Genomic DNA, 25,854 nt, shown 5'->3' with positions numbered 1-25,854 from the left:
GTAGCCAAACGTAGATGCTGCTCATGTTGTTATCTGTACTGATGGTGCAAAAGCCATGACAGGGAGACATAGTGGATTGGTAACGTGTACACAGCTGCATCCACCGAGAGGCTCTTGCTGCCAAGGGGATGCCTGACAGCTTGAAAGACTTTTGGACACTACAGTGAAAATGCTTAACTTTGTTAAAGCAAGACCCTTGAACTCTTGTGTATTTTCTGCACTATGCAATGATACGGGCAGTGCCCATGTAATGCTTTTACAACATACAGAAGTGCGCTGGTTATCAAGGGGCAAAGTATTGGCACGTTGTTTTGAATCGACAGAGGAGCTTAAAGTTTTCTTTACTGACCATAATTTTCACTCGTCTGACCGCTTGCATAATGATGAGGTTCTCACAAGACTGGCCTGTCTGGGTGATGTTCTTTCTCGCCTGAATGATCTGAATCTAGGGTTACAGAGACTCTCTGTAACTATATTCAATGTGCGGGACAAAATTGAGGCTATGATTAAGAAGTTGGAGCTCTTCTCTGTCTGCGTTAATCAATCAAATCCATCAAATGTATTTATAAAGCCCTTCTTACATGAGCTGATGTTACAAAAGTGCTGTACAGAAACCGAGCCTAAAACCCCAAACAGCAAGCAATGCAGGTGTAGAAGCACGTTAACAAGAACAACACACAGGTCTTTCCAACATTGTATGATTTTTTGTGTGTAAATGAACTCAAGCTTACGGACAATGTCAAATGTGATATAGGGAACCACCTGAGTGAGTTGGGTGCGCAATTACGCAGGTACTTTCCGAAAACGGATGACACAAACAACTGGATTCATTATCCCTTTCATGTCCTGCCTCCAGTCCACTTACGATATCTGAACAAGAGAGCCTCATCGAAATTGCAACAAGTGGTTCTGTGAAAATGTAATTTAATCAGAAGCCACTGCCAGATTTCTGGATTCGGCTGCACTCAGAATATCCTGCTTTGGAAAATCGCGTTGTTAAGACAGAGATGCCCTTTGCAACCACATACCTATGTGAGAGTGGATTCTCGGCCCTCACTAGCATGAACACTAAATACAGGTACAGACTGTCTGTGGAAACTTATTTAAGACTGCGACACTCTCCAATAAAACCCAACATTGCAGAGTTACATGTATCCTTTCAAGCAAATCCTTCTCATTAACCTGTGGTGAGTTATTCACAATTTTTGATGAACAAATACATTATTTTTTGTAAGATGGTTAAATAAAGAGCAAAATTATTGATTATTATATTATTATTTGTGGTCCTATAAGAGCTCTTTGTCACTTCCCTCGAGCCGGGTTATGACAAAAACTCACTCATTCTTATGTTTAATAAATGTATCGTATAGTGTGTGTGTGGCAGGCTTACAATGATATGCAACAACAACAAAAAACATTTGAGAGTGCGCTGACCCTGGTGCTAGAGGGGGTACGCAGCTGGAGGTTGAATGTTTGAAGGGGTATGGGACTATAACAAGTTTGGGAACCACTGGTCTAGCTGATTGAGTTGTGGCTGTTAGTGAAAAGTGTCTAAAATATGTGTCTTGAGCATAATATCAAAGGCTGCATCAAGAAGGGGAAGGGTGTGTGGCGAAGATGTGGTGCGTCTCTCTCCAGAATGCATGCAGATGTAGGAAAGTGCCCATTTGTCAATGTCTTATTTCTGATAGTCTTAACTCACCAAGTAGGCTACACCACCATTTTTTTAACATCTATTGCGAATGATAATTCCTCAGTATTTTAAAAATGTTTCCAACACTCCCGGCCGTGAATAATCACCAAGCCTCTGTGTGAAAGAGCAAAATATCATGATCTGATGATCCCTTATATCCAGTGGAAACGTCATAGAAACAGCTTTCTGTGATAATTTGATACAATGTTGAACTTCGCTAGCAACAGCTCAAGTCAAGACAGATAGAAAGAAGCGGAATTTTCACCAGGATATTTTCAGTAATTTTTTTCTCAGCTTTAGGCCTAGAAACAAAAATATAAAACGCAAAATGTAACAATTTCAATGATTTTAGTTACACTTAATATTGGGAAATCAGTCAATTGAAAATGCCATAGGCCCACCCACTAGGGAGCCTGGCCTAGTCAATCAGAATTAGTTTTTAACTCCTCAGTTTCATCAGCTGTCCGGGTGGCTGGTCTCGAACATTCCCACAGGTGAATAAGCCGGATGTGGAGGTCCTGGGCTGGCGTGTTTCCACGTGGTCTGCGGTTGTGAGGTCAGTTGGACATACTGCCAAATTCTCTAAAATGATGTTTGAGAAATGAACATTACATTCTCTGCCAACAGCTCGGGTGGACATTCCTACAGTCAGCATGCCAATTGCACTCTCCCTCAAAACTTGAGACATATGTGGCAATGATTGTGTGACAAAACTGCACATTTTAGAGTGGCCTTTTATTGTCCCCAGCACAAGGTAAACCTGTGTAATGATCGGCTTCTTCATATTCTTCACACCTGTCAGGTGGATGGATTATCTTGGCAAAGCAGAAATGCTCACTAACAGGTATGTAAACAAATTTGTACACAACATTTTTGAGAACTAAGCTTTTTGTGAGTATGGAACATTTCTGGGATATTTTTTTCAGCTGATGAAACATGGGACCAACTCTTTACATGTTGCATTTATATTTTTGTTCAGTATATTTGACTTAGTTAATGATGGAAGTTACAGGCCTTCTGCTGCATTGGCCTATAGGCAATCCATGAGTTCTATGCTCTAATTTCTTTAGCCGCTAATGGATCACAGCGTAGCAATGTGTCCATATGGCAGAGGATAGTGTCCTTGCCATAGTTTAATTTTACATTTTAGACTGTATAATTTTACTACAGATTTTATGATTAACCATGTGACAATGATTTTGAGAAACAAAGTTATTATTGCAATGAAACTGTTCCACGAAAATGCGCATATAAAAATAATCATAAATGGCACGCAGATCGGTATAAATGGTAGGATAACTTGTAATCTTCCCCAAACTTCAAACTCACGAGCTGCTTATGGTCTTTACCAATACACCCATTTCAACAATTGTGAAAGCGCAAGCGCGCGACACATAGGAGGTCCCGTGAAAAAACGGACCCGCCTATGGAAACCAATTGCACTCCAACTGATTCATTCTAGCGCCCGGTCGGTTTTAAGCCAGTTAATCTCGCTACTAAAAAGGGAGAACTGGCCTTACTGAATCAGAGTGCGGTATACAGTTAGAATCTCATCAGAGTGTGCTGCATTTGTAATGCCATGGTGATTATGGGCTTATGGATGTTTAATTCGCCTGCCCATAACCCCACTAAGTAATCCTCCTCAAAATGAATGCACATTAATATGCAGGCAAACTATTTGTCCTTTAAAGCTCTCCAGAAGTGTTCATATGCCCTGTATTGGACCAAAATTCAGAAACACATTGATAATAGACATGGTTACCTACATTATGAACAGCTACACATCCTTAGTTGACATTGAATCTGCTGCAAGAATTGGCATGCGACGTTGTTTTGTGTTTCCACATCGTGTGTGTTTACAAGCACACGCGCATCCTTGTGTGCGTGCCTGCGTGTATCTGTAGGGGGGTTTAGGGCTTCCCTATTTCCAAGTGTATAAATTACATATACGCTGCAGTTACTGCCTATGCCTTCTCAGCAGAATGACTCAGTAGTCCTATCAGTATCGGCGCAGACGAAGACAGAGCAGCCCGGGCCTGCTGAAAAGATACCACACATCTTTGTCCAAATACCCCATGACGCTGAAGCCAACCGTGAAATGCAAAGTGTCACCGCGCTCTAATGTCGCGTGAAGCGCAGAGTATACTTTCAGAATGGAGGTTGCTCGACAGAAAACATCCATGTCTACCGATCATCATTCATAGGGCCTCCAGTTTTTCTATTGGAATTAACTATTAACATATTGTTACATTTTAATAATATTGCCAATAGCATATTTTGTTTTGCTTCAGCACTGTCCTTGACCCTCATGTTCTGTAGGCTACTACATGTCGTGTTCAGAACAACTGGCAACTAGAAACTCGAAATCTCCGCGTTCCGACTTCAGTGCATTCAAGACACCGTGGAACTCGAAAAAAAACTAACTCGGACTGTGAAAAATCGTTTTGAACGGACACCCAACTCGGAATTCCAAGTTCGAGTTCCGAGTTGTTTTGAACGCGCCATTTCATGAGCTCCGACTTTCCGACCTGAAAATAATGATCATAATTTGACCTCCTATTTTTCCGAGTTCCCAGTTGTCTTGAAAGCACCATCAGTAGCAGCACTTGACGTTGTGACCTGGAGCGACCGTGTCATTATAGCCAGCTCAGTGGGCGTTGCTGTCACTGTGGCCCACTGATGGACTGGGTGTGGGGACTGGGGAGAGATACTGACACACACACACACACACACACACACACACACACACACACACACACACACACACACACACACACACTGGGAGTGACCACTGTTAGGTCATTATTAATAATCGCAAGGCAATTACATGGATCAATACATTTATAATGTGTAGTCTTCATAAATGTAGAATGACGCCATCTGTTTGCCAGTAAATCCCGCCTGTGTCACGTTAGACTCAAGAAAGGGCCCGTGGCTAAAGGATTGTGGCAGAGATGGGCCACGGTTGTTTAAAATACATTATTCTTCTTGTCATGATAGGTGAGGGGTCGTTACCGCTTCATTAACGCATGGGCCACTTGCACCTGCGCTCCCGTGGAGAGCGCGAGTCGCGGAGAGAGCTCCAAATAAGGATATATATGGACCACCTCGTTTGGCTGACGTTAGCAGAAACGGAACGCAAAATAAAGAATGTGTATAGAGATTTAAATTGCGTTTTAAACCGTAGGGGGTGGAAGGTGTAATCTGGTTACATAAAAGCCCTTAGAAATTGCTCACTCGCCCCTAATCCGGTATTCATGTTCCACTGTCCTGCGGCTGAATAGGCGAAACACTTGTGGCTTTCATTAAAAATAGCGCGCGCGTGGGGCCTATTAATTGGAAAAAAAATGATATAGCCAAACATTAAAAGGATTGGCACATCTTCGTAGTATTTATTCCTATCACGTTGCAGCGTCAAATCGGCAGTGTGCTGGCGCTCGTGACGATTTGCTGACGCGCCTTTAGCCCCCCCCCCCCCCCCCCCCGAGAGTGAAGCTGGGAGAGAGCAAAGAGGCTGGGAACCGGTCACTCTCTCTCTCGCTTTCTTTACCGAATGTGAAGGAAGGCAAGTCCTGCGGCAAAAATCTGCGAAATCCCACCGATTCCAGGAGAAATGGAGGTTCCAAACTTGGGACACAACCTAACTAGCCCGATGAGTCCGTGTGAGGGCATGATCAAGAACCTCAGCTTGGATGCGATACAGTTATGCGAGCGAGAGGGTAAGCGCAAAATAAATGTAGTTTAGGCGTTGTAATTCCAATGATAACCCCCATCCCTTTCCACAAATTTCATTCTGTGTGCATTAGAAGATTCCCTGACATCAGATAATGAAAGATGATAGCCCTCTATAGTAGTGCCACAATGTCTGAATAGGTGTCCAGAAAGTGCAAAACGCTTCTGTTTGGCCCTTATTTTATGATGAAAATGTAACAATATGGGCATGTTTACAGTTTATCTGGATTGGATGGAGACCGGTGCGCTGCTGCATCAGCGGCATAGCCGAGGGCGTCAATGCACAGGTTTTTCTTCACATAACCTACCCTATCTATGGAGCCTATGCATTTACGTTTTCACAACGAAACGAAATGGTCATATCAGAAAATTGCTACGAAAGCAATTTGGTGCAACGGTGGGGTTTCACCATTTCAGAACCATGGACGTGGACAGCAGTCGGCAAAGCGCTTTTACACAGGTTCCAATGGATAGAGACTAAGATAAGGATATTATTCTTGCCTGGTGCAGCTCTGAACAAAGCTTGAAATTACAAATATATAGTCTATATTGAAGTAGCCTACAGTTAGAGCTGTTTTCATTTCAGAAACCACATTCACAAGCCCAATACAAGGATAGCTTTGAATATGCATTATTTAACAGGCTCTAAGAAAAGCTACATGATTTGATGATTCAGCTGGTTGAGAAGACAAGTATTTAGGTATGCTACAGAGGAATCGCTTTACAATGGCTCAAACTGTATGGTCTGATCCTTAAACGGCTTTGTTGAAGTTCACATTTCGATACCAGGCCTATTAATTGTAGCTTAATGTGACCATTTTATGTGAACATTTCAATACTGGATGTGAAATGCATGATGTAGTCTAGGACCTAAGTTAGCCTACTAGGCCTATATTTACCAGGATGAATTTATATTTTTGCAACATTGAGATCATTTTGAGAAATTCATGCAGATGGAGGCCAGCTGTTGCTAGGCCTAGCCTGGGCTACTTTTCTCTAAGTGTAGGCCTATATCCTACGATGGCTGATTTGAATGGAAAAAATAGCAAGTCATGATCAGTGGAAGACTGGGCTCAAAGATGGCTGCACCCATAGAAAGGAGTGTGCAGAGATGGAGCATCCACACCCTTCACTCTAATTCCTTAGATCATTTTACAACAGAGTGAGAAAGAACATGGACACATCCATTTGTTCCATAATATGCTCGATGACACATACTCAATGCATTCACTGCATTACAAGACAATAATCGACAAACTATAAGTTATGGCCTAGTCACAGAAATACTAAAGATGTGTTTTTAGAAAGATGTTGGTAGTGAGCATCTTAAACAGAGCTTTTGATTTGTACATAGGGGGTGTTGTCTAGGGCCTATGTAGTCAATGGTGGTCTTCACAAGACCACACAAGCAGGGCAGTTAGACCCTGCCAGCATCCTTTGGATTGGTTCATTTTCTCATCTGCTGCTTAGTGCGATGCAGTTGATATCCTCTTATACAACTCTGGCCTGATTTCATTTTAGTAATGGTATACGCTGGACTTTCTGAGGGATGTAGTTGTTGGTGCCAGCTCTGTGCTTTGTACTTGTATTGGCCCCTCTGCAGCAAACAAGCACTCTCCTATTTGTCAGGCAATACTGGGTAAATAGTGGCTAAGTGTCCTTGAGCTGCCCATTGTTTATAGTACAACAGCACAACAATCTCTGTCATTACTTTACAGATCCTGAGGGGAAATGACAGGGTTATAATCAGGCGTCTGCATCCTTTACACAACATTGTCATTTTAGTATGAAGCTCTTTTCCCAAGACAGGCTAATTCTTCACTGGCTTTGATGATGCTTGATATAGCCTACATCATCATCATCATCGGTTTGTGTTTTTCAACACTCCTATTTCCATGTAGATTTCAATATCTCTGATCCAGGGTCACTGATGATAGGGACAATGCCATGATAACAATAAAACCATACCTACTAGACAGACTATATAAACATGAAAGCAGTTTAAACCATGGTTTTAGAATAAATCAGGTGTAGGACTGGATGATCTCCTGAAAAAGCATTCTCATTAACACCACAGACAGCTTTGAGGTCTTATACCTCAACATCACATGTAGTTTATTCTGCTTTGACAGACTAAAGCTTGCAGCAAGTTGTTTTGATGGGTTAGTATCATTTTAAATCTTCAAGGTTGTGTTTTCGTGCCATTTCCTTAGGCTTGTTCAAATGTAGGGACTGTGCCCAAGCTTTTACGAACTGTTAGCTGTCTACAAATACAATATATTCAGTTCTCTTGGAAATGTTCCCCAATGTATTTATAAAACATTTAATTTCATATTTATTTTAGTGCCGCAAACCTGTCAAATTATCTAGCATATGATCAATATTTAATCGTCAACACAAACGTGAGGATTCCCAAGTCAACCCAGACTAGCAAATGGCTTCGTCAGAGGCCTATCCCATATGTTAGCATTGTGATGTGTATAAAGTGGTGGTGGATAGCAGCAGAGATACATTTGTGTGTATGTGGACACCACCTCAAGTTAGTGGATTCGGCTATTTCAGCCACACCCGTTGCTGACAGGTGAATAAGATCGAGCACACAGCCATACAATCTCCACAGACAAACATTGGCAGTAGAATGGCCTTACTGAAGAGCTCAGTGACCTTCAACGTAGTACCATCATAGGATGCCACCTTTCCAACAAGTCAGTTAATCACATTTCTTCCCTGCTAGAGCTGCCCCTGGCAACTGTAAGTGCTGTTATGGTGAAGTGGAAACGTCTAAGAGCAACAGCGGCTCAGCCGCAAAGTGTTAGGCCACACAAGCTCACAAAACGGGCCCGCAGAGTGCTGAAGCGCGTAGCGTGACAAAATCTTCTGTCCTCGGTTGCAACACTCACTAACGAGTTCCAAACTTCCTCTGGAGGCAACGTCACGTCAAGAACTGTTCGTCGGGAGCTTCATAAAATGGATTTCCATGGCCGAGTAGCCATGGCAAATACCAGGAGAACGCTACCTGCCCCAAATGCATAGTACCAACGGTAAAGTTTGGTGGAGGAGGAATAATGGTCTGGGGCTGTTTTTCATGGTTCGGGCTTGGCCCCTTAGTTCCAATGAAGGGAAATCTTAACGCTACAGCATTCAATGACATTCTAGACGATTCTGTGCTTCCACTTTGTGGCAACAGTTTCGGGAAGGCCCTTTCGGGTTTCAGCATCATACATCATGCCTCTGTGCACAAAGCGAGGTCAATACAGAAATGGTTTGTCGAGATCCTTGTGGAAGAACGTGACTGGTCTGCACAGAGCCCTGACCTCAACCCCATCAAACACCTTTGGGATGAATTGGAACGCAGACTGCAAGCCAGGCCTAATCACCCAACATCAGTGCCCGACCTCACTAACGCTCTTGTGGCTGAATGGAAGTAAGTCCCTGCAGCAATGTTCCAACATCTAGTGGAAAGCCTTCCCAGAAGAGTGGAGGCTGTTATAGCAGCAAAGGGGGGGGACCAACTCCATGATTTTGGAATGAGATGTTCAACGAGCAGGTGTCCACATACTTTTGGTAATGTAGTGTATGTGAGAAGGCACATGTGACTGAGCCTTTCCCCTCTGTCTCAAGAGGAGCTCTGAGATCTGCATAGAGAAATAAAATAACTGGAACTGACATCACCATCTGAAGGAGCCGTTATTCTTTGTTAAAAAGCCAAACATCCATTTTGAATGCTGTATAAGAAATTCAGGCCCACTTGTCTACCAAATCAAATACATGTGTGCCAACCAGGTCTAATCTCAATATAAATGTATTCCGTCTATGTCCAGTGGTCACCAATTCAGTAAGTTACCATGATGGATGGGTGACATTAATTTAACCAAGTCTGTTCTCTAAGAGACCTCCCAACCGCCATCCCCCATTCCAGCTGTGAGCCTACCATCTGTCTTTCAGCAGCACCAACTAAATGAACAGTAGCCATAAGCCCCCTCCCCAAGAGCCCAATATTACCAAACATTATCTCAGGACTGATGCCATTTATTTTTCTAAAATATACTAACAACACTAAACAAGAGGCTTAGACTCAAATCCCCTAAAAGCCAGTGGAAACCATGGAGAAACCTTTAAGAGAGAAATCCAGGAACTGAAAGGGGAAATGGAGTCATACTCTTGATAGCATACCAGTAGTGTTTATATTAAAGATTTGTTATGATTTATTGTCCTGACACTCTGACAACTCATCTGAGTAAGCAGGCATGAGAGCACATATTTTGTGTGGACAGTTGCCCCATGATGGTGTCTGGCAGTAGCCTTGTTTACACATTGCACTAAAATGTGGGTTTCGTGATCTGCTCAATCCGATCAAAGTTAGTCAATGTTAAAATGTGTCTCTTATCCATCCACTGTGTCGACACTGTGGCCAGATTTCCTGGTGCTGTCCTGTATGCAAATTATTTGACTGATATTCTTTCAGGATAATATTAATGTAATATGTATTTATTTTATGGCATTTTATTGATGCCATAAGTCAATGGTGCTACCTGTCAATGATTTTAGAGGCCGGTATAATGATAATTTAAATGGTTTGACCCTCCAGATCTGTTTACACTTGATTGATATCCAAATACAAATGGGTCCCTGACTACCTCCGGAGGTACACAATGTGTATTTTAATCATCTACACCTGTATCAAAATGTGGGCACAATCAGAATGTGCACAAGATCAGGACAAAGAAAGCATGTTAGCACTAGGTTTAAACGGGGCTTATTACACTGCTGCTGCTCTCCACCTCATCCAGACCAGACACTGCACTTCCAGCTCTCTGGGGATTTAACCCTTTGCTGTGAACAGATTGTGTAACCTAGTTGGGGGGACAAAATGATGTTGGAATCGAAATGGTTATTTAGGTAAAAGGGTCTTCTTGATAAAAATGATAAATTACGTATATCAACAATGCTATGTAAACAGTTCCATAAAATAAAGATTTTTACGTCAAAGTATTCTGTTGAGGGATTTAACATAATTTCCTCTCACTCCGGTTAAACATGCTAATTCTATGCAAATGAAACACAAAGACTCACCTCTTCATCCTCCCCTAAGAGGCCTTTTGGATTTAATGAATTTGCTAGAACAGCTGGGTAGATTTAGAGCTGAACTTCTTTTATGATATTTTTTACATTTATTTAGTCATTCACTCCGCATTCTTACTCATTGTTTTCTGTTTTTGTTTCTATTTTATTGTTTTCTTTGTTGTTCAATTATCCTGTGATTTGATTGGAGTAATGCGTTACACACAGTATCTGTATGGAGCCATATGAACAGAGCTTTGTGTTTCGCTTCTAGTAGGATGTTATCACTTTCACTCTCAGCCTGTGCTATCTTGCCAGTGTATTTTGAACGTCTTGCACCGAATCGTATTTGGTGTTTATAGTGTTGTGTTGGAGTCTTTTAGCGTGAGAATGAACCAAAAATAAATGGTCTGTCTAGAAAGCACCTCCGGATTTCCAACCACCTATAATGCTTGGACTTTGTATTCATAGCAGTGCAGGCTGCTGAGGGGAGGACGGCTCATAATAATGGCTGGAATGGAGCGAATGGAATAGCTTCAAACACACGGCAACCACATGTCTGATGTATTTGATACTGTGAGGGAAAATGTTGTTGTCTGAAGAGATAGCATTGAATTGTACCCAGCATCTCCTCTCGTTCTATCTTGGTTCGTGCAGGTGACTGTGACCTCATTCTCAGACCAATTGTCAGTACGCCCAGAACACTGTTCTGGGAGCCAAAAGGAGTATCTCAGTTTCAAGGTCCCAGCTTTGAGAGATGAAGCCTCGTCAGTCACTTGCAGGAACCAACATTAATAATGAATAATGTAAACCATGCTTACATGACTTGTTTGTGTAGCAGTATAAAAGGACTGAGAGGGAACGCCCTTGTCAGAGTTTTCATCAAGCTAGGGTTGAGTTTGTGAACATCTCCGGCCGTGATAATAAAGATTGATTCATTTACATTGAGTTTGTGTCCTTAGTGGTGAATTTCCACGATACCATTCCACCTATTCCGCTCCAGCCATTACCACGAGCCCAGCCTCCCCAATTAAGGTGCCACCAACCTCCTGTGATTTATAGCCTATGGGTCATGTCGACACTCAGGAAAACTCCTCGCCCAAATCACAAGACAAGCCATGTATATATGTTAAGGAGGTTGATATTGATTGTTGATTTTGTTTAACTTCACCATATTGCTCAAATTAAAGGGCAGTGCTCAATTAGTTTCATTTGACAAGGTTAAAGTAAAGGACACATTTGCAGCAAACTGCGATTCTTAGCCATGCTTCCTGGCCTTCCATGTAAATGATGAGATTGTGAGCCATTGATTCAATTAATTAAATGCAACCTGCTATACCAATGTTCATGTATTTATTTACAAACCACTGTCTTATTTACAGAGCAGACAGATTGTATTCTGAAAGCTACTGCATAAATACGGCAATGCGGATTTCATTGAGACCTGCATCACGCCAATGTTTCTATTTCAAAATGTGGCAAAGTGATAAACACCCTGCTGCACCTGTGTGATTGTGTGAATAAGCTTGCAATCTGCTGGTGACATAACTGTGAGCTGTGTCTTCACAGACCAGACAGCTGGCTGGCTTAGAGCCTTCAGTATGACAAGACTCATTTATAATCCTCTGAAATGATGGACCAATATATTGCATGCCATTTCAGAAATGGAAATAATGTATACAGTATGTCCTTCCATTGGCTCCTTGCGCCCCACCAGGCATAATTCTCTTTTCCACAGCTTCCTTTCTCTTGGGTTTGATGAGCTATTGAGCTGTCTGAGTTATGCTGCATTGGTAAATGCCTTTTTAATGACCTAACACTGAACATCATTATGCTCACTCTGTGAGCTCACCATTAGTCTGGCAGTCAGGGCTAGTTTGGGTAATTCCAGACCCAGGGTGTATGCTGGAACATTAATACATTGTGGGAGGCAACCCGTCCATCTGAGAGGCTACGTCACAGCCTCCATTACCTAATAGGCATATTGATTCCAATGACCTCCAAGCCTGTCGAACGGAACAGGCCTTAAACGCAAATTGTCTGTGACCATTGCTTGATGTTAATTATGGGAGCCAGCTAGTTTTAGGCCTCAGGCTTGGATCACCATCACACTAGGTTAGCTTGGGAGAACACCTATAATACTCAACTACAGCAGTCCTGGCTGACGCAGATACAGTACCACAAGGCCTGGGCCGAACAGGCCGACAGCACCATCAATGCAAGGCAAGCGTTCTAGGATTCATACAGTATAGTAAAATGATAACAAAATGATGAATGTTGAATCCATTAGGTAATGCTCGACTATGTTTTATTAGAACATTAAAGGGTAGGTAGGATGAGTTTTTACTCACCAAAGTAACAGCGTAGTGAGGTCAAAGACTTAGTTACTTAGTTGTAGTCACAGTGTGGTTACCTATAACCACACCGTATAATAGTTGTTTTGGGATTTAGAAATATTTATTAACTTCTTTTTTATATAGAACATCAATTCAAACATTCAATTGAGCAACCTTTTTCAGATGAATAGTGAACACCGAGTGTTCTTCACAGTAGTAGAACTTTGTGGGATCAGCAGAACCAAGGAATGGTTGCACGTGCCTCTCTTCCTCTCTGATTCAGATGGGTTGGGTTAAATTTTTTATTTTATTTTTTATTTCACCTTTATTTAACCAGGTAGGCAAGTTGAGAACAAGTTCTCATTTACAATTGCGACCTGGCCAAGATAAAGCAAAGCAGTTCGACAACATACAAAAACACAGAGTTACACATGGAGTAAAACAACATACAATCAATGATGCAGTAGAAAAAAATAAGACTATAAACAATGTGAGCAAATGATGTGAGATAAGGGAGGTAAAGGCAAAAAAGGCCATGGTGGCAAAGTAAATAAAGTATAGCAAGTAAAACACTGGAATGGTAGATTTGTAGTTTGCAGAAAGTTCAAAGTTAAAATATAAATAATATGGTGCAAAGGAGCAAAATAAATTAAATAAATAAATACAGTAGGGGAAGAGGTAGTAGATTGGGCTAAATTATAGATGGGCTATGTACAGGTGCAGTGATCTGGGAGCTGCTCTGATAGCTGGTGCTTAAAGCTAGTGAGGGAGATAAGTGTTTCCAGTTTCAGAGATTTTTGTAGTTCGTTCCAGTCATTGGCAGCAGAGAACTGGAAGGAGAGACGACCAAAGGAGGAGTTGGCTTTAGGGGTGACCAGAGAGATATACCTGCTGGAGCGCGTGCCACAGGTGGGTGCTGCTATGGTGACCAGTGAGCGGAGATAAGGGGGGACTTTACCTAGCAGGGTCTTGTAGATGACCTGGAGCCAATGTGTTTGGCGACGATTATGAAGCGAAGGCCAGCCAACGAGAGCGTACAGGTCGCAGTGGTGGGTAGTATATGGGGCTTTGGTGACAAAACGGATGGCACTGTGATAGACTGCATCCAGCTTGTTGAGTAGGGTATTGGAGGCTATTTTGTAAATGACATTGCCGAAGTCGAGGATTGGTAGGATAGTCAGTTTTACGAGGGTATGTTTGGCAGCATGAGTGAAGGATGCTTTGTTGCGAAATAGGAAGCCAATTCTAGATTTAACTTTGGGTTGGAGATGATTGATGTGAGTCTGGAAGGAGAGTTTACAGTCTAACCAGACACCTAGGTATTTGTAGTTGTCCACAAATTCTAAGTTAGAACCGTCCAGAGAAGTGATGCTGGACAGGCGGGCAGGTGCAGGCAGCGATCGGTTGAAGAGCATGCATTTAGTTTTACTTGTGTTTAGGAGCAGTTGGAGACCACAGCAGGAGAGTTGAATGGCATTGAAGCTCGTCTGGAGGGTTGTTAACACAGTGTCCAAAGAAGGGCCAGAACTATACAGAATGGTGTCGTCTGCGTAGAGGTGGATCAGAGATTCACCAGCAGCAAGAGCGACATCATTGATGTATACAGAGAAAAGAGTTAGCCCAAGAATTGAACCCTGTGGAACCCCCATAGAGACTGCCAGAGGTCCGGACAGCAGGCCCTCCGATTTGACACACTGAACTCTGTCAGAGAAGTAGTTGGTGAACCAGGCGACGCAATCGTTTGAGAAACCAAGGCTACTGAGTCTGCCGATGAGGATGTGGTGATTAACAGAGTCAAAAGCTTTGGCCAGGTCAATGAATACGGCAGCACAGTATTGTTTCTTATCGATGGCGGTTACGATGTCGTTTAGGACCTTGAACGTGGCTGAGGTGCACCCATGACCAGCTCTGAAACCAGATTGCATAGCGGAGAGGGTGCGGTGGGATTCAAAATGGTCGGTAATCTGTTTGTTGACTTGGCTTTCGAAGACCTTAGAAAGGCAGGGTAGGATGGATATAGGTCTGTAGCAATTTGGGTCAAGAGTGTCACCTCCTTCGAAGAGGGGGATGACAGCAGCTGCTTTCCAATCTATGGGAATCTCAGACGACACGAAAGAGAGATTGAACAGGCTAGTAATAGGGGTTGCAATAATTTCAGCAGATAATTTTAGAAAGAAAGGGTCCAGATTGTCAAGCCCAGCTGATTTGTAGGGGTCCAGATTTTGCAGCTCTTTCAGAACATCAGCTGAATGGATTTGGGAGAAGGAGAAATGGGGGAGGCTTGGGCGAGTAGCTGTGGGGGGTGCAGTGCTGTTGAATGCAGTAGGGGTAGTTAGGTGGAAAGCATGGCCAGCCGTAGAAAAATGCTTATTGAAATTCTCAATTATAGTGGGCTTATCGGTGGTGACAGAGTTTCCTATCCTCAGTGCAGTGGGCAGTTGGGAGGAGGTGTTCTTATTCTCCATGGACTTTACAATGTCCCAGAACTTTTTTGAGTTTGAGTTGCAGGAAGCAAATTTCTGTTTGAAAAAGCTAGCCTTGGCGTTTCTAACTGCCTGTGTGTATTGGTTTCTAACTTCCCTGAAAAGTTGCGGGGGCAGTTCGATGCTAATGCAGAACGCCACAGGATATTTTTGTGTTGGTTAAGGGCAGTCAGGTCTGGGGAGAACCAAGGGCTATATCTGTTCCTGGTTCTAAATTTCTTGAAAGGGGCATGCTTATTTAAGATGGTGAGGAAGGCATTTAACAAAAATAACCAGGCATCCTCTACTGACGGGATGAGGTCAATACCAGGATACCAGGGCCAGGTCGATTAGAAAGGCTTGCTCGTTGAAATGTTTCAGGGAGCGTTTGACAGTGATGAGTGGAGGTCGTTTGACCGCTGACCCATTACGGGTGCAGGCAATGAGGCAGTGATCGCTGAGATCTTGGTTGAAAACAGCAGAGGTGTATTTAGAGGGCACGTTGGTTAGGATGATATCTATGAGGGTGTCAGTGTTTGCGGCTTTGGGGTTGTACCTGGTGGGTTCATTAATAATTTGTGTGAAATTGAGGGCATCAAGCTTGGATTGTAGGATGGCTGGAGTGTTAAGCATGTCCCAGTTTAGGTCACCTAACAGCACGAGCTCTGAAGATAGATGGGGGGCAATCAGTTCACATATGGTGTCCAGAGCACAGCTAGGGGCCGAGGGGGGTCTATAGCAGGCAGCAACGGTGAGAGACCTGTTTTTGGAGAGGTGGATTTTTAAAAGTAGAAGTTCAAATTGTTTGGGTACAGACCTGGATAGCAGGACAGAACTCTGCAGGCTATCTCTGCAGTAGATTGCAACACCGCCCCCTTTGGTCGTTCTATCTTGTCTGAAAACGTTGTAGTTAGGGATGAAGATTTCAGAGTTTTTGGTGGACTTCCTAAGCCAAGATTCAGACACAGCTAGGACATCCGGGTTGGCAGAGTGTGCTAAAGCAGTGAATAAAACAAACTTAGGGAGGAGGCTTCTAATGTTAACATGCATGAAACCAAGGCTATTACGGTTACAGAAGTCATCAAAAGAGAGCGCCTGGGGAGTAGGAGTCCATGGAGCCAGGCACTGCAGGGCCTGGATTCACCTCTACATCCCCAGAGGAGCAGAGAAGAATAAGTATGAGGGTACGGCTAAAAGCTATAAGAATTGGTCGTCTGTGACGTCCAGAATAGAGAGAAAAAGGAGCAGGTTTCTGGGGCCGATAAAATAGCTTCAAGGTATAATGTACAGACAAAGGTATGGTGGGATGTGAGTACAGAGGAGGTAAACCTAGGCATTTAGTGATTATGAGAGAGATATTGTCTCTAGAAACATCATTGAAACCAGAAGATGTCATAGCATGTGAGGGTGGAGGAACTGAGAGGTTGGATAAGGTATAATGAGCAGGGCTAGAGGCTCTACAGTGAAATATGCCAATAAACACTAACCACAACAGCAATGGACATTGCATATTGACATTAAGGAGAGGCCTGCTTAGCCGAGTGATCAAAGGGTCCAGTGAGATTCAGACAGCTAGCTGGACCATAGGTAGCAAGCTGGTGGAAGATGGAGGGAGGTCTGTTTTTAGCCACCTCGTGAGTTTCCGTCTGTGGGTTAGTGGGGTTCCGTGTGGAAGGGTGGACCTGTCCAAATCGGCAAAATAGTTACTTATAGTGGCCCAAGAAAAGTGTCCGATAGACCTATTCAGATCGCAGCCGATAAGACAGCTAACGATTAGCCGGCCGCAGATGGGCGATCAGGTTACGTCAAGACGGAGGGGCCAGTTGGATAACTCCCTCCGGCAGATAACGTTGGTGCGGAAGACACATTTCAGTTGAAGGCATTCAGTTGTACAACTGACTACATATCCCCCTTTCCCTTTCTGCCATTAGAAGAAGAGCACTACCCACCGCTATTGCTCCACCTTTATTCTATGGATGTGATTGTTGCTGTTGTTTTTACTTTTTCAATCAAACCTGAAATGTAAAAAAAATCTGATACTAAGCAACAGGAAAAGACAGGAAATGAATGAGGAGAAATTACAGTTGTGTATTGTTTATTGACATATGTGCTCTCACCATGATGATTTATCCTCTCTTCAGGAGGCTGATGACCCACAGCAGCAGGGAGGCACGGTCTTGGGTATCCAACAGCGCCAAGTAGTGTGACTCGTGGCATGAGGCGACAGGAAAAACATACTGCCCCTGATCAGACAGAGAGTGAGAGACACACAGGGAAGATAGAAATTAGACGAGTAATGCCTCTACCTGATGTATAGACAGAGCATGCTGCTGATCACAATACAAACGTACACAAAACGTATGTTATATAGACCTACATGTACATTTTCTTAACTACTTTAGCTAGCTAGCTATGGATTAGGCGCCCCAAATCAGCATCCACAGATCGCAGCAGCTGTTCCCTTGCTGCCCCAAAGTCAATCAGCCAAATGTATTTCATAAAGCCCTTTTTCCATCAGCAGTTATCACAAAGTGCTTTACAGATACCCAGCCTAAAAGTCTGCTGGAACTGTGTATCAATGTCTTTAAAAAGTAGTCTCATACAGTTTACTTTGGAGGTCCAGCTCTCAGACTTTACCTTCTTTGATTTGAGTCATCTGCTTTGTATTATGTTAGCTCAATTTATTGCATGCCACAACCTTGCTAGCTGCGTGGTAAATTACTGCACTTCTGACAAACGTAAATAGCGCATTTGTAACTTTGATAACTCCTTTGAGTAGACCTACCCATGCACGTGCTTTGGTGGCACATGACTAGCTAGCTAACAAGCTCGACCTTGTTACGTCTTTACATATAGAGGTAAAACGATGAAAGGTTATAGTCCATTGGTGGGATCCTGCCCACTAGCTAGCTACGTGTAAATGCTGCTGGGTAGTTATTTCCTATGTTTACTTAACTTCCTTACATCCGGACTGGAGCGGATAGCTAGCTAGCTGCCCAACTGGGCTTGGCCTGCATTGCTTCATTGGTTTGTGTGGAAACAGGTAAAAAATAGGATTGAAAATTAGATGCTTTTTCTTGCATTCTGAGTAGCTAGCTAACTGTCATAGCTTGGAGGACAAATGTTCATACGAAATCCATCACATTTCCATGTTGGGGGATGGGCATATCCTGCAAATTGTTCCAAGTCTAACGTTAGGCCTATACCTAGCTCTACATTTTCATTTGAATTAAACCAATGGACTCACCTTCACATTGACTGGGATTATGATCTTCTTGGCCAGGCGGGACTACATGGGTTGAGTTGTGTTTACATTTCTAGAGGCTGTTTATAATGAGTGATGTTCTGTTGAACTGTATAGTGTAGTCACAGAGAACGGTTAGTTACCAGTAGCTTTGGTCTAGTGAATCTAGGTCCAGGGCTGAGCAGACTGCAGCCCCACAGGAGGGCCTTTGGAAAGAAAGGCAGAAGGAGCTGGTGCTGCTGCTGAGTCAAACACGGTCTGTCTGTTAGACCTCCTCTGTGCAAAGAGGAGGTCTTTAATCCCATCATCACCTGACCCTCTCCTCCTGCTTCCATTTATCCCTCTTTCTCAGGGGAGAGGGCCAGACAAAGTAAAGAACCTCCACAGACTGTGAAGATGGATCACATCAAAAGGATCATGCATTTAGGCCTATTTGTCAGGAGGAAATAGCCTACGTAATTCAATGGTTGACTAGTTGGTACCCATTTAGTAAATGTACAATAATCCAATATTGCTCAGCAAGTACCTACCTACTGGTATCAGCTTCTTTAGAAACGAAGGTATAATATTTTATGGAGCTGCGTGTGTCCCTTTAGTTGGACATAATTTGCCACACATTTTGAGTAATTTAGCACAGCATTATCACAGTTTAGTCATACTAGGCCTAGACCTAATTCTGTGTGATTAGATCGCCATAGGCTAACGAAAGCAGTTTGTAATGCTGTTATGTGGGCAAACGTTGACAGCATTAGCCAGGCTTACATTTGACATTTTAGTCATTTAGCAGACACCCTTATTCAGAGTGACTTCCAGTTAGTGCATTCATTTTAAGAAAGCTAGGGGAGACAACCGTAATCGCAGTCGTAGTACCATGCCAGTATCAGTGTAATTCCTCTATTTGCAGGTTAATGAGGTGGGATTAGTGTAAACAGCTGAATAGCTAAATCAGCATTCTGGCACCGTGGCTTGGGCTGTGTGGGATGGTGCTAAACAGCCATCCAAAATCTGGTTGGGTTTGACTCTGTGCTTTGCTGTTGGCCAACACTTAATTTTCTCAAACCAGTGTTCAGTGTTTGCAGATAGCCTAGCGGTTATAGAAGTTTGTTTAGCACAGAGCAGAAGACCTGTGTTGAAAAATGCCCCTTGACAGAAACCCATTTTTGCATGCCTGGTTCAATAACCTCAGTATGAATTATATGGTTTATATGTTTTGTAAAAACTCCATATGAACCAATTTGTGGAATTACTCAATTATCACCTCGCCTCAAAACTCATGGTCCAAGATAGGCGTTCCATGGTCCGCTGCTTTTCCCATTGATAATTGAGTCCCATGCATTACCCCAGAATTCCACATTCTTGCTCCTGTATTTAGTTCCTGTATTCTGAGCTTGCACAGAAAACAAATTGTTGCCATGCCTTGAGTAGGTGCTTTAGTGTGTAGTGGATTCTCATAGCCATGTTACACAGCTCTTATTCACTCACTTGTTTTGGTGTATAAGGCAATTTGTATGCCTGTGCGTCTTTGTGTGTGTGTCATGACATTTTCATGAACACGTAGACATTTTGTAGCACCAAAAGGTGTCTAAACATGCTTTTAGTGAGGAAATTGTGAATTTGTCCTTGCTACACACACCTGTTAAAAATAGGGAGTGCTGGACTAGATACCGAGGAACATGGTCTGACAAACCCTGAACAAAAGGCTTATCAGAGCAATCTTCTATCTACTTTCATTTTCTTTGTGTGTGACAAAAGAAAAATGTCCTCCATGAAAGAAAAAAGCGAGGCTTTATTAAGAGATCCATCTGTGTTGGGTTGAGTCACTATAATCATCAGCGTTTGAAATATTTAATACCGTATGTGCTTGTAATCTGAGGGGATTGCAGCGTTGCCATGACAACCGATACACGGTGGAGCTCCCGCTCTTTGGTAAATGCTCCACAGAGCACAGAGGCAGCTAAGTGGTGGAAGTGCTCCCTGTAGGGGACTGTAGGGCCCTATCTTATGTATTAGGTGTCTCAAATAAAAAAAACGCCAGTAGTTCTCTAAATTGTAAAATATTATAGATGCATTTCTCATCTCCTTAAGCATTAAAGCCCAACCAATCCCTTTGTCCCTGTGCTACAGGCAATAAATCACAGGACAGCAGCATCGTAGAGATGGAGGAGCTTCCTGTCCCTCAGAACATCAAGATCAGCAACATCACATGTGACTCCTTCAAGATTTGCTGGGACATGGAGCCCCGGGTCAAGGAGCGCATCACTCACTACTTCATCGACCTCAACAAGAAAGAGAACAAGAACTCCAACAAGTTCAAACACAAGGTAAACTATTAACACGCACACAACAACAACTAGGCTATTTCAAAGGAATAATTCACAGTTTATAATACAATCAATCAAATGTATTTTATAAAGCCCTTTTCACATCAGCAGTTGGCACAAAGTTATTAAGATACCCAGTCTAAACCCCCAAAGAGCAAGCAATGCAGAAGCACAGAGGCTAGAAAAAACTCCCTAGAGCCAGAAGTTGTCTATAAAATAATTTCTACATGAGGCCAGTTGTTTAGTTTGAGCTATAACACCAACCAGTATGTACCCACATCGTAACCTTTATACCCCAAATAAGTAGTGTAACAGGCATAATGAGTATATAAACGGAGAGCATCTTAAATAATTCAACACCCCCCACACAATTTTTTGGCTTAACTAACACTCGCACCTGACTTTTTTTCCAGCTTACTATCTCTGACTTTGCTGATAGCTCCTTTAAAGAGGGAAAATGTACTTACGGTGATATGTGATTGTCCCACCTTGCTATTTTAAGATGAATGCACTAACGAAGTCGCTCTGGATAAGAGCATCTGCTAAATTACTCAAATCGAAATGTAAACAAACCTTTTACCAGAGCTCAGAAGCAGAACTGACACTCCCACACTCTAACACTAGGGAACCTTTTGTATTCTAACAGATTAAGCCCTGAGCATGAATGATATCACACAGTGCAAGCAGAGAGTCATTGCACAAATATGGCTGCTGTTTCAGCCTTTAATCTAATGCATCTAATGTAACATTTTTACAGATCTATTTCATCAGTCTCCCATTCACATTCTGGGTGGAGTGAACATAAAAGCCCCCCCCCCCCCCCCCCAAAAGAAGTGGTTTTCTTCCCATTCTCTGTGTGAATATACATAGATATAATGCATTTATTTTCATTACAGCACGCTGGGCCAATGTTGTGCATGAATGTACTGCTGTTGTCGCTACACAGGGCTGGTGTAATATTGCAGGGCGGGCCCAATCTATGTCCTGCTAATGCATAGAGACAGGAAGTACTAGGCTCCATGGCATACATTAAATCAATATTGAGGAGATGGGGGAAGGAGTCTATACATGTCGTTCATGCAGCTTAAAGGTCAAATTCAGCCGTTTTTTTCTCAATATCAAATAATTTCAGGGTAACAATGAAGTACCTTATTGTGATTATTTTAAATTAAAATTGTAAAAAATTAAAATAGCTTCATAGCAAAGAGCAATTTCTCAAGCAAGAATTGTTCTGGGACTGTCTGGGCGTGGTCTGACTGAGGAGGGGAAAACTGAAAACTAGCTGTTATTGGCAGAGTGGTTTGGAACTCTTTCTTATAGGTCTATTAACTAATTTACCACCTGGTGATGTCACCAGACAGGCCAAAACTTTATCCCACCAAAACAGGCAGACATTTCAGGTGGTCTTTTCAAACGGCTCTTACAGTAAAAGTGCAATACCATAATTTTCACAGTATTATTCCAACCTAATAGTGTGGAAATGTATATAATACATAGGAAATTCACGTTTTTGACTGCACTGGGCCTTTAACACTAAGCAGTGTATTTATGCTGATTTAGTGTTTTGGTCTGTGCGTGGCATTAAAAGGAGGAGGCCACTACTGATATGTTGCTTTTGCAGCTGAACGGTGAATAATGTGCTTATTCAGAGTTTGTTTTGTATGTAGAGTTGTAAACTTTGTGTATGTTGAGTTGAAGCTCTGTCTGCCGGTGTCCCTGTCCAGGATGTTCCCACCAAGCTGGTAGCGAAGGCAGTGCCTCTGCCCATGACGGTGAGGGGTCACTGGTTCCTCAGCCCGCGTACGGAGTACACCGTGGCCGTCCAGACTGCCTCCAAACAGAGTGACGGAGACTACGCCGTGTCAGAGTGGAGCGAGATCATCGACTTCACCACCGCCGGTAAGGCAGGGGGCAGAAGAGGGACAAGGAATCAAAGCATTTATTTTTGACCTATCCCTAAAACCTTCTATCTTTATTTGATATAGGCCTACATGCTGTATTCTCTCATTAATGGCTAATCCTAACCCCTGTTTCCAGATTATTCCACGGTGCATCTAACCCAGCTGCTGGAGAAGGCTGAGGTCATCGCAGGCAGGATGCTGCGCTTCTCTGTGTTCTACAGGAATCAAAACAAAGAGTACTTTGACCAGGCCAGGTACGTACAAACGTCTGCACAACGGCCCTAACAGCCAGCACAGTTTTATTCTGATGTTATGATAACAGTATGTAAAAATGGTATAATACGGGGAACTCACGTAATATAGAGATACATGACCCTTTGCTGTACCTCCTTCCCTTGTAACTGAAATTGTCATAGGCTTTTCTCAAAGCTCAAAGCCAGTGGTCCAGATGGTATGGCTTAATGCTTTTTTTTAATATATACTCAGATAGTATAGGCTGTGCATGTGTAGGTCTAGTTCTGTATTTGGGGAGTTAGTCTAAGCTCAACAGAAAGGTATTATTGCAAAAAACTGCCTCCAAATCCATAAAAAAACGATGCTTACATTGCATCATACAAAAAGTAAAGTATCTGGGTTAGCAGATTATATTTGGGTAAAACAGCCGTTCCGGATATTTGTTTACTTATAGGATTTTCTGCATTCGGAACTAGAAGTGTACCATGGTCAGGAAACCTCTGAATTACTATTTTATATAACAGCAGCTTGCACAAGCTAGGTAGAATAACTGCTTGCTTGCGAAGTAATTACAATATAGCTAAACTGCTATATTGTAATTACTTCGCCACCATGGCCTATTTATTGCCTTAACTTACCTCATTTGCACTCACTGTATATTGACTTTTTGTTTTCTTTTGTTCTACTGTATTATTGACTATGTTTTGTTTATTCCATGTGTAACTCTGTGTTGTTGTATGTGTCGAATTGCTACGCTTTATCTTGGCCAGGTCGCAGTTGCAAATGAGAACTTGTTCTCAACTAGCCTACCTGGTTAAATAAAGGTGAAATAAATAAAAATGGAAAAAAATAATAATAATTTGGTTCCCATTTGCGCATATGTTTGCTGGAACAAATGACCTCCCCAATGACTGCATGCGTTGGACCAAAGTCTTAAAACGTAGCAGCTTTAATTGCTGGAATACAAAGCCTTTTAAAGTATATTCTGATGAAAGAGGAAGCCGAGTGTGTAGCAAGCACCTGACTGGAAAGCAAGATGGAAAAGGGGGAAAGGGAGAGGAACAGAGTGAGAGAGAGGAGAGAGAGACAGAGAGGAGAAGTCTGGTGTATTTTTAGTTGTTTGCTAATGTGTTAAGCGATTCTGTATTTTTTCTTCTTGGTGGATAAGAGCACTTTCTGTTCTTTAGTTCTTTAGTTTTATCTTCTCTTATTTTCATTTCTCTGTGGTGTAGCATGGTGAAAACTATACAGAAACGGCTTCATCTCGTGGAGAATACAACCAAGGACAGTAAAATTAGGCCTTTCCTATGATGACCCGGATGGGACCTTAATAATTAGATAGTTACCATGACAAAGAGACAATTATGGTTATAATGGCAACCTTTAAAGTGTTACCAATGTAATTACGCCAATAATTGAAGCCTTTGGAGCTCAGATTTGCATCATAGGATATCTGACTGCCAATTTAAACCTCACAAGGTGCTTTCAGGTTTCTGCTATTCGTTTGATGGCATCCAGAGATCTTGCCGAAATACAATCTATCTGTCAGGTTTTTTTTTGTCTGAGTTCTGTCTAGGGCCAAAGAAAGGTCTGTTTGCCAGTGAGAAAACTGAGGAGCAATTCATTTTTATAGTAGATTAACTAGATGAAATTGATTAGATCAGTCTTTTTACTCATTGTTTCCGAAATGCATCCTTTCTGAATAGGTTGTTTGCGTTGTTAAGAGACACATTAACAAGCTTTCAATAGGATTCAGCTGCTACCCAGATCCCTGTTTGTATCGATGATACATTTATTGTAATAACCTATAGTATAGTGATTACTCAGACAGTTGTCCATGTCTCCTCTCCAGGGAGGTGCATGGGAACCATATGCTGCCAGCTGTGAAGGACAACAGTGGAAGTCATGGCTCACCTATCAGCGGGAAGCTGAAGGGCCTCTACTTCAGCTGCAACACAGAGTTCAACACAGGCAAGCCCCCCCAGGACTCCCCCTACGGCCGCACACGCTTTGAGATCCAGGCTGAGACCCTGTTCAACCCCAAGACTAACCTCTACTTCGGGGACTTCTACTGCATGTACACGGCCTACCACTACGTCATCCTAGTGCTGGCCCCACAGGGCTCGCCCGGCGATGACTTCTGTAAGGCAAGGCTGCAAGCACTCGACATCACCAACAACCACTTCCTGACTTGCACAGTGGACGAGGAGGCGGGCGACGGGGCGCTGGTTTTCCGGCACGCCCAGGATGTGATCCTGGAGGTGATCTACACAGAGCCTGTGGACCTGGCGCTGGGCACGGTGGCAGAGATCAGCGGGCACCAGCTCATGAGCCTGTCTACCGTCAACGCCAAGAAGGACCCCAGCTGCAAGACCTGCAACATCAGCGTGGGACGCTAGTGGGAGACTGAACTGCACCTGTGCTACACAGACATACACACACTTAACCCCAACCTTTACCCACCTCTATATCCACAAAGGACCACCCTCCCAAAAGAAGAACATTGCAGGAGAGGGACCCAGACTGTGAAAGAAATTTAACAACAGGGTAGGGTGCTAGAATTCCCAGTCCATACACACACATACACACACACACACACACACACACACACACACACACACACACACACACACACACACACACACACACACACACACACACACACACACACACACACACACACATCCATCCATTTTCCTATTCAACCTCATAGGAACCACCCTCCCAAAAGTGTGGCATTCTATTCATCCCTCCTGCCGTCCCCATCAGAAGAGAAACCATGCAAAAGAGGGAGGAGCCCCAACTGAAAGATCTACAGCTGAAGTGTGGGATCCTAACAAGCCTTGGTCAGCATCATCCAAACCGCTAGC

The 25,854-nt window shown here is 42.9% G+C and overlaps 1 protein-coding gene and 1 long non-coding RNA gene across 6 annotated transcripts; one reads left to right on the top strand and one right to left on the bottom strand.

Moving 5' to 3' along the window:
- The first annotated feature begins 5,194 nt into the window (after positions 1-5,194).
- On the top strand, positions 5,195-25,566 carry LOC115193681 (phytanoyl-CoA hydroxylase-interacting protein-like). 3 transcript variants are annotated; one of them, XM_029752573.1, is made up of 5 exons: positions 5,195-5,412; positions 20,653-20,849; positions 22,574-22,748; positions 22,887-23,004; positions 24,837-25,566. In XM_029752573.1, exons 1-5 carry the CDS (start codon positions 5,307-5,309, stop codon positions 25,381-25,383), a joined length of 1,143 nt encoding a protein of 380 aa, XP_029608433.1. In that variant the 5' UTR covers positions 5,195-5,306; the 3' UTR covers positions 25,384-25,566. The 3 variants fall into 3 exon arrangements, with proteins under 3 accessions (XP_029608433.1, XP_029608435.1, XP_029608434.1); XM_029752575.1 differs by lacking the exon at positions 5,195-5,412 and adding an exon at positions 18,122-18,142; XM_029752574.1 differs by lacking the exon at positions 5,195-5,412 and adding an exon at positions 18,225-18,327.
- Positions 17,145-18,682, bottom strand: LOC115193682 (uncharacterized). Of its 3 annotated transcripts, none has more exons than XR_003878212.1 (3): positions 18,532-18,682; positions 17,402-17,527; positions 17,145-17,299 (listed from the first exon to the last, which is right to left on the bottom strand). It is a non-coding gene; the product is annotated as an uncharacterized LOC115193682 (long non-coding RNA). The 3 variants fall into 3 exon arrangements; XR_003878214.1 differs by lacking the exon at positions 18,532-18,682 and adding an exon at positions 18,070-18,205; XR_003878213.1 differs by lacking the exon at positions 18,532-18,682 and adding an exon at positions 17,922-18,046.
- Positions 25,567-25,854: the final 288 nt, after the last annotated feature.

The sequence above is a fragment of the Salmo trutta genome, chromosome 5 (genome assembly GCF_901001165.1).
Source record: "Salmo trutta chromosome 5, fSalTru1.1, whole genome shotgun sequence".
In the NCBI taxonomy this organism is placed as follows: Eukaryota; Metazoa; Chordata; class Actinopteri; order Salmoniformes; family Salmonidae; genus Salmo; species Salmo trutta.
This window is presented reverse-complemented; position numbering and strand designations above follow the sequence as displayed.